At 46.6% G+C, this 12,744-nt stretch overlaps 1 protein-coding gene across 6 annotated transcripts in view; it reads left to right on the plus strand.

Annotated features, from left to right (window-relative positions):
- Positions 1–12,744, plus strand: part of ACLY (ATP citrate lyase) — a 44,700-nt gene that overhangs the window by 20,721 nt on the left and 11,235 nt on the right. For all 6 annotated transcript variants that reach the window (XM_025987135.2, XM_025987133.2, XM_025987136.2 and 3 more), the window contains 6 exons: positions 1,226–1,367; positions 1,652–1,820; positions 4,469–4,573; positions 5,386–5,582; positions 9,001–9,082; positions 9,787–9,897. In XM_025987135.2, coding sequence (XP_025842920.1) covers positions 1,226–1,367; positions 1,652–1,820; positions 4,469–4,573; positions 5,386–5,582; positions 9,001–9,082; positions 9,787–9,897 — 806 coding nt within the window. The remainder of the gene's footprint in view (positions 1–1,225; positions 1,368–1,651; positions 1,821–4,468; positions 4,574–5,385; positions 5,583–9,000; positions 9,083–9,786; positions 9,898–12,744) is intronic.

A 12,744-nucleotide genomic window follows, 5' to 3' on the forward strand; every position in this document is an offset into this window, starting at 1 on the left:
TGCATGGTTGAGTTGCATCATAAATTAGTATATAATCTGGCCCTGACGCGAGATGGCAGGATCTCCATCATTTGGCATCTCTGAGCTTCAGGTTCCGGGGCCTGGGAAGCAAGGGTACTGGATTAGGTGGCTTCCTTTGTTCTGTGATCTCCTGTCTCTTGAGAATCCCAGTGAGTCTGATGACAGTAAGTCCCAGGTATTTGGAACAGCAGGAGCCTTCTGGTATGAGAAGCTTAGAGCTGAAAGGGAAGAAGCAAGCTTGTGTAGGGATGGGAACCCTGCACGCCTAGGGAGAGTGATCTCAAATTTATTTAATTGGACCTTGAACCTAAGGAGCCAAGCCTGCGCTAGTATACCAGGTTGATCAATACCAGATGGCCACTGAGCTCAGTGCCTTGTTCTCCCTGGGGGAGCTGAGAACCTCCCCTGGGGGCCACTTTCCTGCAGTGGGGATTTGGGGACTTGCAGAGAATGGGAGAGCCAGATCTGCAGAGTGATGTAGGGGCCTTTCCCTTCAGGCAAAGGAAGCACTTGTAACAGCTTTTCTTTCCCCTTCTCTTGCCTCTCATTCCTTTGTGCTGTTGGAGAGCTGCCCTGGAGCATTGAGCAGGAAAGACCCATCTGCTGGAGGGGGTCGGGCAGGAGGGACACAGCACAGAGAAAGTTGGGAGGTGCCGAGAAGCCAGTGCGCTTCAGCCAGAACCTCAGGAGAAATAAGGCTGTGGCCAGCCTCTTCTTTGGGCCCATGCTGGATTCGGATCCTGACCCAAGCTGGTTTATGTCCAGAGTTAGAGGTGATGATTGTCAGGTTGATTCAAGTCCTATGGCTACTAGAATTGGGAGAGCTTGATGTTTTTTTTTCTCAGTGGCTTTAAAAGTAATTGATTAAGCCTTCATTGGCCTGTAAGCAAAATGCTGATGACATGCCTCTCTTGTGAATCAATTCCCTGTGGGAATTCTCTGCCTGGGAATCCTTTCTGCGTTGATTGCTAGCTCTTTACCAGCTAGGCAGGCCTTCTTAGCTCTCTTCCCTCTCTCTGCCACCTCGTTGCAGAGAGACCAAGGCACCTCTTCCTGCAGTTCTCAGAATCCCATCCTCTTGACATCCCTTTGCCGTGGTGATGAGCCCCCCATCCCTGGACCTGGGCATGGAGGGGTGTGGCAGCCCTGAGGGTCTCCCCGGAGTGTGTGTTCTGGGTGCACTCGTTGTGTCTTTGCTCACCAGGAAAGAGTGCCACCCTCTTCAGCCGCCACACCAAGGCCATCGTGTGGGGCATGCAGACCCGGGCTGTACAGGGCATGCTGGACTTTGACTACGTCTGCTCCCGAGATGAGCCTTCAGTGGCTGCCATGGTGTACCCTTTCACGTGAGTCCCACCGAGGCGGGAAGCTAGAGATGGCTGCCAAGTGAGACTTTGTCATCTCATCTCCCTCACTGAGACAGAGTTTGGGGAGCCAGCAAGATTACCCCCTTTGCTGGGGAAGCATCTGCCATCCCAGACTGGGGTGATCCATATTCCTGGGGGGTGTTTCACACACGTGGGACCCTGTCTCTCCACCTTCTAGATGAAGCTCCTCCCCTTGGCTTCCCCCTCCCCAGCCCTGACAGCTTAGGGGTGTTCTGACCCCTCCTACTCTTCCTTTCTTACAGTGGGGACCACAAGCAGAAGTTTTATTGGGGTCACAAGGAGATCCTGATTCCTGTCTTCAAGAACATGGCTGATGCCATGAAGAAACACCCAGAAGTAGATGTGCTGATCAACTTTGCCTCTCTCCGCTCAGCCTATGATAGTACCATTGAGACCATGAATTATGCGCAGGTAGGTCAGCGGGCATTGGGATGGGGAAGCAGGGAAAGCTCCTGAATGGTGTCTACCAGCACTGCCACCTGGGACAAATGGCTTGGCACTCAGGACTGGCCGGTGGTTTGGGAGAAAGTGGTTGGATACACTTGATCTTCAGGAGGTAGGGTGGTAACAGGGTAGGTAACAGGGCAGGCAGGCTGGACAGCACTGCTTAACTAGGCTAACAAAGAGTCCGTTCAGGATCATCTGGTCCCCCTCCTCACCCAGGTCTTTGTTGTGCTTCTAAGACTGGCTTTCACAACAGAATCAAAAGTAATTTCTTATTATAAAATTATTACGTGGGGTTTGTTTTGTTTTAGATTTTTTTTTTATTATTCATGAGAGAAGCAGAGACATAGGCAGATGGAGAAGCAGGCTCCTGACAGGGAGTCGGATTCAGGACTTGATCCCAGGACTCCAGGATCACGCCCTGAGCCGAAGGCAGACGCTTAACCACTGAGCCACCCAGGGGTCCCTATTACATGTTTATTGTAGAGAAAACTGAAATATTTTTAGGTAAAGAGAAAAAAATGAATACCTCAGTCAATTTCTATTTCCCAGAAACATAGTTGCCAACATTTGAATTTAATCTTCTCCACTTTTTTCTCTGGATTTGAACGTGTGGAATAACACTGTCCGTGGCTGTTTTGTAATCCATTTTCTTCAATAACTCTTTTCACATCCATAAATATTCATTGGCAACATCAGTTTTGCTTTTTCTGGTCTTGCAATGAGCATCTTAGATGAATATTTGCATATATGCTTAATTATTTCCCCAGCATAAGTATCTGGAAGTCAAACTGCTGCATCAGAATGTGCAGATTCAGAAGCCTTTGATCCATCCTGCAGGTGCCCTCCAGAAAAGTTGTAAGGACATAAACTCCATCAGTGGTTCAAGAAGGCCTGCTGTCTGTACCCTGGCCAATGCTGAATGTTTGCATTTTAAAAACACGTATTTGGGGCCTCTGGATGACTCAATTGGTTAAGCCTCCTACTCTTGATTTCAGCTCAGGTCATGATCTCTGGTTGTGATCGAGCCCTGCGTCTGGCTCTGCATTGTGCATAGAGCCTGCTTAAGATTCTCTCTCTCTTTCTCTCTCTCTCTCTCTGTCCCTCAACCCTTGCTCCCACGCACGCCCTCTTTCTCTCTAAGAAAAACAAGCATGTATTTGACAAGTGATAGGCATTCTATTTAATTTGCGTATCTTTTTTCTTAAAGATTTTATTTGAGAGAGAGAAAGTGTGCACACAAAAGTGGGAGGAGGGGGAAAGGGGAGAAGCAGACTCCCTGCTGAGCAGGGATTGTGAGGTGGCTAGATTCCAGGACCCCGGGGTCATGACCCAAGCTGAAGGCAGATGCTTAACTCACTGAGCCATCAGGCACCCCTAATCTGCAGATCTGTAATTATTAACTAAGATGAGCTTTTAAAAACATTTATTGACCATTTATATTTTGTGACTTGCTCTTCCTTTTTTTCTTTTTCTTTTTTTTTTTTTTTTTTCTGTTAAGGTATTTGTCTTTTTGTTAATTGATTTGTAAGAGCCTATAGACTAAGATACTGATTTTTCTGTTCAAAATTATTGTCTGATTCCGGACTGGCTTAGTACAGTGTGGGAGAGACTGGAGAATGTAAATTTGTTTTGCCATCTCGGTGAAGCAAAAACAAAAGCACACCTGCTGAAAATGAGCTACTTTTTCATTCTAGAGCAAAGTTCAGCAAACTGTAGCTGACAAGGGTCAAACCTAGCCCCCTGTCTGTTTTTCTAAAGTTTTATTGGAACACAGCCATACTGTGTTCATTTACATATTGTTCACAGCTGTCTTCATGCTACAGAGGCAAAGTTTAGTAGTTATTGCAGAGACCATATGACCAAAGGAGCCAGAAAAAGTTTGCTGGCCCCAGGTCTAGAACCAAAGAGAGATAGTTCTTGATCTTTCCTGCCCATCCCCACTCCTTCTGGCTTTCTCCTCCAGCCCACTCTGGTCTAAGGGTGGAAGCAGCTCATTTGTGTTCCATACCCACCCTGAGACATAGAGTCAGAGACTCAGAGGATACAGTGGAAAAAGCTGTAGATACCTGCTTTATGAACAAGCACCAGGACAGGTGGGGATCAGGTGGGTCTGAGTCTGGTGGGTTTTTGGATGGGAGAAAATATAGACACTTTTGATGGTAGAAGGGTTTTCAGAAACATTTGCTCCTTCTTGGTTACTGAATTACTGTGGTGTTAACCAGTGGAGATTGGTTTTGGATGTTTACACCTCTTTTTTGGGAAAGAGTTGGAGTCATCAGGCTAGGGACAGAGCCCTGTAGGAAGAAGGGTTTGTATACTATTAACATTACTTTATTCTTAGAGTCTAGAAGGGGGCATGGGGATCCCTGGGTGGCGCAGCGGTTTGGCGCCTGCCTTTGGCCCAGGGCACGATCCTGGAGACCCAGGATCGAATCCCACATCAGGCTCCCGGTGCATGGAGCCTGCTTCTCCCTCTCCTATGTCTCTGCCTCTCTCTCTCTCTCTCTCTCTGTGACTATCAAAAAAAAAAAAAAAATAGAAGGGGGCATGGAAAGTGGGTCCTCGTTGTTTCATCTGAGGCACACAGTTAACGGGAAGGGACTGTCCTTTAGATCCGGACCATCGCCATCATAGCTGAAGGCATCCCTGAGGCCCTCACAAGGAAGTTGATCAAGAAGGCAGACCAGAAGGGAGTGACCATCATTGGACCTGCCACCGTGAGTGTCCTTTCTGGAAAGCCTTTTAAGTTCAAGCCTGTCTTACGAAGTTCTGGTCCCACAGAAAGCTAACTTACTAATGCTTCTGTTTCCCTCTTGGGTTGAAAAGATTCAGAGTATACCCGTTACAAGTCAGTCTGTTCATATTCAGTTGCTTTAACGGGCTCCCTCCCTGGTCTGTATCACCTTTATAGTTTTAAGGGGCTAACTTTATAGTTTTAAGGGTTTTTTTTGTGTGTGTTAGTCCACCTTCATACAACCTTTGATTATTCCTTTCACTGTGATCCAAGGAAGAATCTACTTAGAGGTTTTATTTGCCCAAAGGTCGTCACATAGAAAGAAATCACTCTGAGAATATTTAATTGTTGTTTTTCCTTAGCTATTGCATTAAAAAGTTGTCTGAAGGTCAGATTCTTTAATTAAGCAAGGGGCTTTCTTTCATCTCTGAGGCAGGGGGTGGTGACGTTGAGCAGAGGCACGCACATGTGTTTTACACTTGTCCTGGGTGCCGTCACCCTTTTAGACCAAAGGAGGTGACTTAAGCCTGAGTATACGTATCTGAATCCGCAGTACTAAGCCATGTTTTACAAGGAAGGTTCTCTTTTTACCTGCGTAATGGCTCTTGACAGGGAGATGAGATACTTCCCGAGCTGAAAACCCGTTGTGCAGGTAGTTAGCTCTCTCGGACCATTTTCTCCCCATCCTGACCAGAGTGCGGGGAGCAGGTGGTATTGGGCTTTGTGATTCCCCTGAGCTCTGTGGTCGATCAGGAGCTTCTTCCTCCCTGACTACTGTTTCTGCCTCCTCAACAGGTTGGAGGCATCAAGCCTGGGTGCTTTAAGATTGGAAATACAGGCGGGATGCTGGACAACATCCTGGCCTCCAAGCTGTACCGCCCTGGCAGCGTGGCCTACGTCTCGCGTTCTGGGGGCATGTCCAATGAGCTCAACAATATCATCTCTCGGACCACAGATGGCGTCTATGAGGGTGTGGCCATTGGCGGGGACAGGTGATCAGCTGGGCCAAGGCAGGCCTCCCACACTTGGGAGTGGCAGTCTGGGAGAAGAGGGGCACTGGGTCCTCCAGTCTCTGCTCCTTGCTGCTGAGTTGAGTCCATAAAACAGAGCATTTCTACTCTGCCTCAGGAATGACATCAGCATGAAATCAGGGGGGAAAAAAACAGGAAAAGAGGTTTTTCAAAGATGTTTGGGCTTTAGGGGTAATTCTGTTTGTTGTCTGAGTTGTGGCCATAGGGAGGCAGCAGAGTGCAGTGATTTGGACTAATTCTGAAATCAGAGCAAGGGGGCTCAAATCCCAGTTTCTCTGTTTACCAGGGAGGTGTCCTGTGCAGGTCACTCACCCTCCCTGGACCTCCATCATCCTTACAAATCAAATGGGCAAAATAATTGCACCCCCCTCATGGGTTGTTGGAAGGATTAAGTGAGGTAATATTTATATTAAGTGGCTAATACAGGACCTGGCACTTAGCAAGTATTCAGAAGGTCTAGCTATAGACTGTAATGGTGAAAGGAGGAACTGTTTCTTTCTTTTTTTTTTAAATTTTATTTATTTATTCATGAGAGAGAGAGAGAGAGAGAGAGAGAGGCAGAGACATAGGCAGAGGGAGAAGCAGGCTCCATGCAGTGAGCCTGATGTGGGATTTGATCCTGGGTCTCCAGGATCATGCCCTGGGCTGAAGGCAGGCACTTAACCGCTGAGCCACCCAGGAATCCCAGAAGAAGTGTTTCTCTACTTTCTTCCATGATCTCACTGACACTTTTGGCTACCAGATGTTGGGATTTTTTTCCTCATACCAAGCAGTTCTCCGCTTCTCAGCTGGGTGTCCTACAGTTCGTTTCAATTCTGACAGTATCTACCTGGAGTTAGTACCAGATCCCACAGGTGAAGGGCTCAGTCCCACAAGATGCCAGTTCCAAGTCCAGGCTTCTGATACTCCTGACCAGCTGGCTATACATTGGGGGTCTCCATACCTTAATTCTTGGGTTTGGTAATTGGCTCGAATGGCTTGCAGAATCCAGGAACAGCCAGATGAAAAAAACACGTATGGCAAGTTACGGGGGGCAGTGCATGGAGTTTCTGGGCACACCACCCTCCCAACACATTGGTGTGTTCACCAATCCAAAAGCTCTCCAAACCCCCTTCTTTAGGGATTTTTATGGAGACTTCATCATATAGGCACAATCGATTATTAATTCAATCACTAGTCCTCCCCTCTGCAGAGGATGGTGAGTAAGGCTGACAATTCCAAGCCTCTGATCACGGCTTGGTCTTCTAGCAGCCAGCCTCCATCCAGGGGCTCTGTAGGCCCCCACCAGGAGTTGCCTCATGAGAACAAAAGACACTCCTACCACCTAGGAAATTCCAAGGGTTTTAGGAGCTCTGCATCAGGAACTGAGGACAGAGACCAAATCTCTATTTCTTATCTCACAAATAGTATATTCATTGTTTTTGTTAGTGTGAATGGTAATCAGGATATTACCAATACAGTATTATTTTTTTTAAGATTTTATTTGAGTTAGAGATAGCAAGAGAGAGGACGAGTAAGGGGGAGAGGGAGAAGCAAACTCCCTGATCTGGGGCTCAATCCCAGGACTCTGAGATCATGACCTGAGTTGAAGGCAGACACTTAACCAGCTGAGCCATCCAAGTGCCCTTCAGTAGAGTATTATTTTAGAGTAATGCCTAGTACTTAATGTCATAATACACATTAGCCATTGCTGTTTATTATTATTATGATTGCTGTTTCCCTCAACCAAAAGCTATTGGGAGAGCCAGTCACCTTGTCTGTCTCCTGACTCTCCTGTATTGTGTCAGATGGACTTCCCAAGTGAGAAAGATCTCTCACCCAGGTCTTTAGGACCGTGGCCTGGGGGACCCTTGTCCCCGGTGCTCGCTGACAATGGGCTCCAGCTCAAATAAATCTAGGCCATTCCACTGTCCCTTTGGGATTTATAATGTTCTTGAAGATCTACAGAGTCACATCCTGGCCCTTAATCCTTTTGTAAACTCACTTGGTAGGAGAAAATTAAAATACAGGTGACCCTCAAACAACATGGGTTTGTTGCATGGGTCCACTTATATGCAGGTTTCTTTCTTCTTCTTTTTTTTTGCAGATTTTTTTTCAATAAATACAGTATAGTACTGTAACTATTTTTTTCTTTCTTATGGTTTTGTTAATAACATTCTCTTTTTTTATAGCTTGGTTTAGAGTAAGAACACAGTATATAACACATATAATATAAAATATGTGTTAATCGATTACTGATATAGTCAGTAAGGCTTCTGGTCAACAGTAGGTAGTTAAGTCTTTGGGGGAGTTATAGCTATACTGGACTTTTGACTGCATGTGTGGGGATTGTTGTTCCTAACCCACACGTTGTTCAAGGGTCAACTATATATACAGACCGGTATATGGACCTAGCAATAGCCTGCCAATCCTGGGACATCAGTTGGCATGCTATATTGGTATGCTATATATTGCTTGTTAAAAGAAAAAAAAAAGTTATGTGAACTGAGTGGTTTCAAACTATAATAGAACATTTGTTCTGGTTTCTGTGGGTCAGGGTTCAGGAGTGGCTCAAGTAGGCAGCTGTGGCTTGGGGAGGGGTATGGTGCAGTGAAGTGGTAGGTGGCCGAGATGCTATTCTCAGCTAAAGGCCTGCTTGAGGCTGGAGGTAGCTCATCCTCAGGGCTGACACAGTGCTTTTTTGTGGGTTTCTCCATAGGCTGCTCAGTGTTCTTCAAGACATAGTAACCAAAAAAAAAAAAAAAAAAAGACATAGTGACCAGCATCCCCCAGCATGAGCAATTCAAGAGAGTGCCAGACAGAAGCTGTTTTTATAACCCTGCCACAGAAGCCATTGTCAAAGAGTCATTTCTGTCACATTCTGTTTATTAGAAGCTAATCATCAAGTCTAAGCCATATTCAAGAGAGGCATGAGATTCCACCTTGTTGAAAGAATTTTCAGCCATATTTTTTTAAAAAAAGGTTTTATTTATTTATTCATGAGAGACACAGAGAGAGCCAGAGACATAGGCAGAGGAAGAAGCAGGCTCCCTGTGGGAAGCCCAATGCGGGACTCGATCCCAGGACCCCAAGATCATGACCTGAGCCAAAAGCAGACACTCAACCAGTGAGCTACCCAGGTGCCCCTTTCAGCCATATTTTAAAGCCACCACACATGTACTCTATAAGCATCTCTTACTGCCAAGCAAACCTCCCTTCTCCTTCCCTTCCCTTGTGCTTCATTTATTACCCACCCCCCACCTCACCCCTTGCCTTTTGAGGCATCTCTGGGCCCTCACTGGACACCCACACTCACAAAAAACCTCATAGTAGCCTCCTACACCTGTACATACATCTCCCCATGTCTCCTGATCCCATGTGTTCTCTCTGCTTTTACCAGGTACCCCGGCTCAACATTTATGGATCATGTATTACGTTACCAGGATACTCCAGGAGTAAAAATGATTGTGGTTCTTGGAGAGGTGCGTTTTGTTTTTTAATTTTATTTTTCTGACTCTAATGTGTGACCCCAGTTTTGAAAAACAGCTCATGTATTTGGTTATATATAACTTAAAGTTACAGTCCCTGGTAATCCTGCTCCCTACGCCCTGGGCCATAAAAGTTGTCATTGTTAAAACTGCCGTGTCTGTTCCTGAAAACGTTCTTGCCTCTTGGTGGCACAAGACTTTTCTTTTCTTTTCTTTTTTTTTTTTTTTTTGCACAAGACTTTTTAGTACCAATAAAGAAGAAGCTTTTGGCTGACATTGGTCTCTTCGCAGTGCATAGGTGGAGTAAGAAGTGTGGTTTTATAGTTTGGGAGAGTCCTCTCACCCCATTCCTTGCTTGTGCCTCTGAGCAGGTCTGATCCAAAATCATCTTCTACTCTTTTTTGTTGTTGTTGTTTTATCTTCTACTCTTAAATCAAGGAGGGGGAGTCTCAGGGACTCCAGAGGATACCCACTGCCCTTTTACAATTCTTCCTTGTCTCCAGTCTCAATCTTCCAAGCTATTATTTGGCCATAGCCCATGTTTCTTCATTTCCTAGCCAAGTTGTAACTCAGGACTCCTGGCGCCTCTGACCCCCACCTGATTTGGGAGAGATTTTCCTGGTGCAGTGCTGCCCATGACAATTTGGGATGGGTTCCACTAACTTGTGGGCTTTTTCTTGTTCCCTGTTCTTTGGCAGATAGGGGGCACTGAGGAATATAAGATCTGCCGGGGTATCAAGGAGGGCCGTATCACCAAGCCCGTGGTCTGCTGGTGCATCGGGACCTGTGCCACCATGTTCTCCTCTGAGGTACAGCCGGGACACGTCACTCCTGGACAGGGAGGCCAAAGGGGGTGTCTGAGGTGAACTGTGTGGTCATCTCGTTGAGCAGCTAGTTCCTCCAATGATCATTTACTACTTGAGGGTTACCGTGAGGTCCACCTAGGGCCCTGCTCTCTAGAAGGTTAAATCCAGTTGGGGGGGTGGGGGACAGTCATCAGATGAAGACCAGAGCACAGCTCTGAGTCCCTGCTAGGATTGGAGTAGGGCACACTTCTGTCTGGAGCAGTTAGGATGGCTTCACAAGGAAGGTGAGGCTTGTGCTGCATCTTTTTATTTTTTATTTATTTATGATAGTCATACAGAGAGAGAAAGAGAGGCAGAGACACAGGCAGAGGGAGAAGCAGGCTCCATGCACCAGGAGCCCGATGTGGGATTCGATCCCGGGTCTCCAGGATCGCGCCCTGGGCCAAAGGCAGGCGCCAAACCGCTGCGCCACCCAGGGATCCCAGCTTGTGCTGCATCTAAGGGATGAGAAGGAGTTTATTGAGCAGGAATTTACTGAGGGAAGTGGAGGAGGGAGAGGCACAGAGCTGGGGAGGGGCATGGGGAGAGGCTGTAGAAGAAAGCCAGGTTTGTTCTAGATGTAGAAGTATGCCCAGAGGCATACAGTGAGTGCGGCATGGCCCAGGCATCCAGTACCAACACTCTGAGTCACCTCTCTCTGGCTGGGTATGGCAAGGCAGACTGCAGCCCCAGGACTCCATCTTAGAGGACCCTCTGTCTTGAAGATGGCCCATCCGGTGATGATGAAACTGGGGAAACAAAGAGTTGTCACTGATCAGTGATCAATAGCTGAGGAGGCTCAAGGGTGAGGCCTTGTATCAGCAGCATATGCGCTATGTACAGATGAAGGTAAGATCTGGCCATAAGGCTTCCTGCAACAGTGCTAATCCCTACTCTGAACCTCCTAACCTTCCCACCAGTAAGCCTGTCACCCTATTCTTTCTGCCTGCAATCCTGCAATACTTGCCTTCCCCACTGAGATTCGTCCCCACCTCACAGTGACGATATTTGTGCAGTTGTAAAATGCACCTCTCCTTTGAACCAGCTGTTCCACTTTTACAGATTTATGGGTCTGCGCACAAAAATATTTTGAAGTGTGTGTGCAAGGACACTCAAGATTTTAATGGTAGAAAATAGAACAGCCTAAATGCGGGTCTGAAGGGGATATGTCATCCCGGCCCAGCCATACAGTAGAAAACCCAGCAGGCAGGAGAAGAATGAGGTGATTCTTGATATGTTGATAAAGAGTTTATCAGATTAAAGAAACAGCAGGAGGTAGTAAATGCTTATAATATAATTTTGTATAAGTATCAACTCTGTATTTTTTTTCTTAAGTAAGTAAAAGGAGAGGGGTGGGTCGTGGAATTATTCCCGTACCTCATGCGTGACACCCCCCCCTCCCCCCCCCCCCCCCGGGCTACAATCAGATCTTGGTCAATCTGTATAACCAGGGCGGATCATTTGGCCTTTCCTGCCTCAGTTTCCTGGGCTGTAAAATGGGGATGATTCAGGATTGTTCTGTGGCTCACATAAGAAGATAATTGAAAAGGTCTGGCATATACAGGTCTTAGCAAATGCTCATTTCCATTCTTCAGTTCACCCGATTCCATGAAGCTCTTCCTGATTCTCCTTTTTCTTGACTTCTCTCCCCTCCGCCTGAGCAGCCAAAAATAATTGCAAGTCCCAGCCGCATTGTTTCTCTTAACCAGCTCTGCATTACCAGCCCACCTTTTCACCCCTGCTAAGCTGAGGACACCGCCAACAGAGCAAGGACCTCACTCTTCTGTTTCTAGCTGGGCACGCATCATCACCCCAGGGATGGTACAGGTCTTCAAGGTGTTCCATTTTTGTCTTTCACTTAATTTTTTAAAACATTGGGAAATTTCTTTTTTTTTTTAAAAAGATTTATTTATTTATTTATTTATTTTTAAGATTTTTACTTTTTTTTTTTTTAATTTTTATTTTATTTATTTATGATAGTCACAGAGAGAGAGAGAGGCAGAGACACAGGCGGAGGAAGAAGCAGGCTCCATGCACCGGGAGCCCGATGTGGGATTCGATCCCGGGTCTCCAGGATCGCGCCCTGGGCCAAAGGCAGGCGCCAAACCGCTGCGCCACCCAGGGATCCCTAAAGATTTATTTATTTATGATAGACACAGAGAGAGAGAGAGAGGCAGACACAGGCAGAGTGAGAAGCAGGCTCCATGCCAGGAGCCCGATGCGGGACTTGATCCCGGGACTCCAGGATCTTGCTTTGGGCCAAAGGCAGGCGCCAAACTGCTGAGCCACCCTGGGATCCCCAACATTGGGAAATTTCAACCACACACAAAGTAGTATAGTACAGTGCCCAGCTAATAAGTGATTTTTTATTTTTTAAGGTTTTAAATTTATTTATTTGAGAGAGAGCGCGAGGGAGTGAGAGGCAGAGGGAGAAGCAGACTTTCAGCAGGGCAGGAAGCCTGATACGAGGCTTGATCCTGGGACCCTGGGATCATGACCTGAGCCGAAGCAGATATTTAACCAACTGAGCCACCCAGGCATCCGTGATTTTTGCGTTCTTAAGCAGATCTCATGACCTTACAGAACTTTCGGCCCTATAGAGGTCAGGTAGGCATGCAACAAAATCTCCACCTGTTGGCAGGCAGAGACAGCTCCTCAGGAAAAACAGAATTAAGAACCAGGCAATGGGAGTAAAGACCAGAGTTATTGGTAAGGTGACATTTTTCAGAACTATGTTCCACAAAACTGGTCCTGTAGCAATGGTCGTCAAAGCAAACAGAAAGGGGAGCTTCTATAAATTATGAACATGCA

This window comes from Vulpes vulpes, chromosome 2 (assembly GCF_048418805.1).
Source record: "Vulpes vulpes isolate BD-2025 chromosome 2, VulVul3, whole genome shotgun sequence".
NCBI lineage: Eukaryota > Metazoa > Chordata > Mammalia > Carnivora > Canidae > Vulpes > Vulpes vulpes.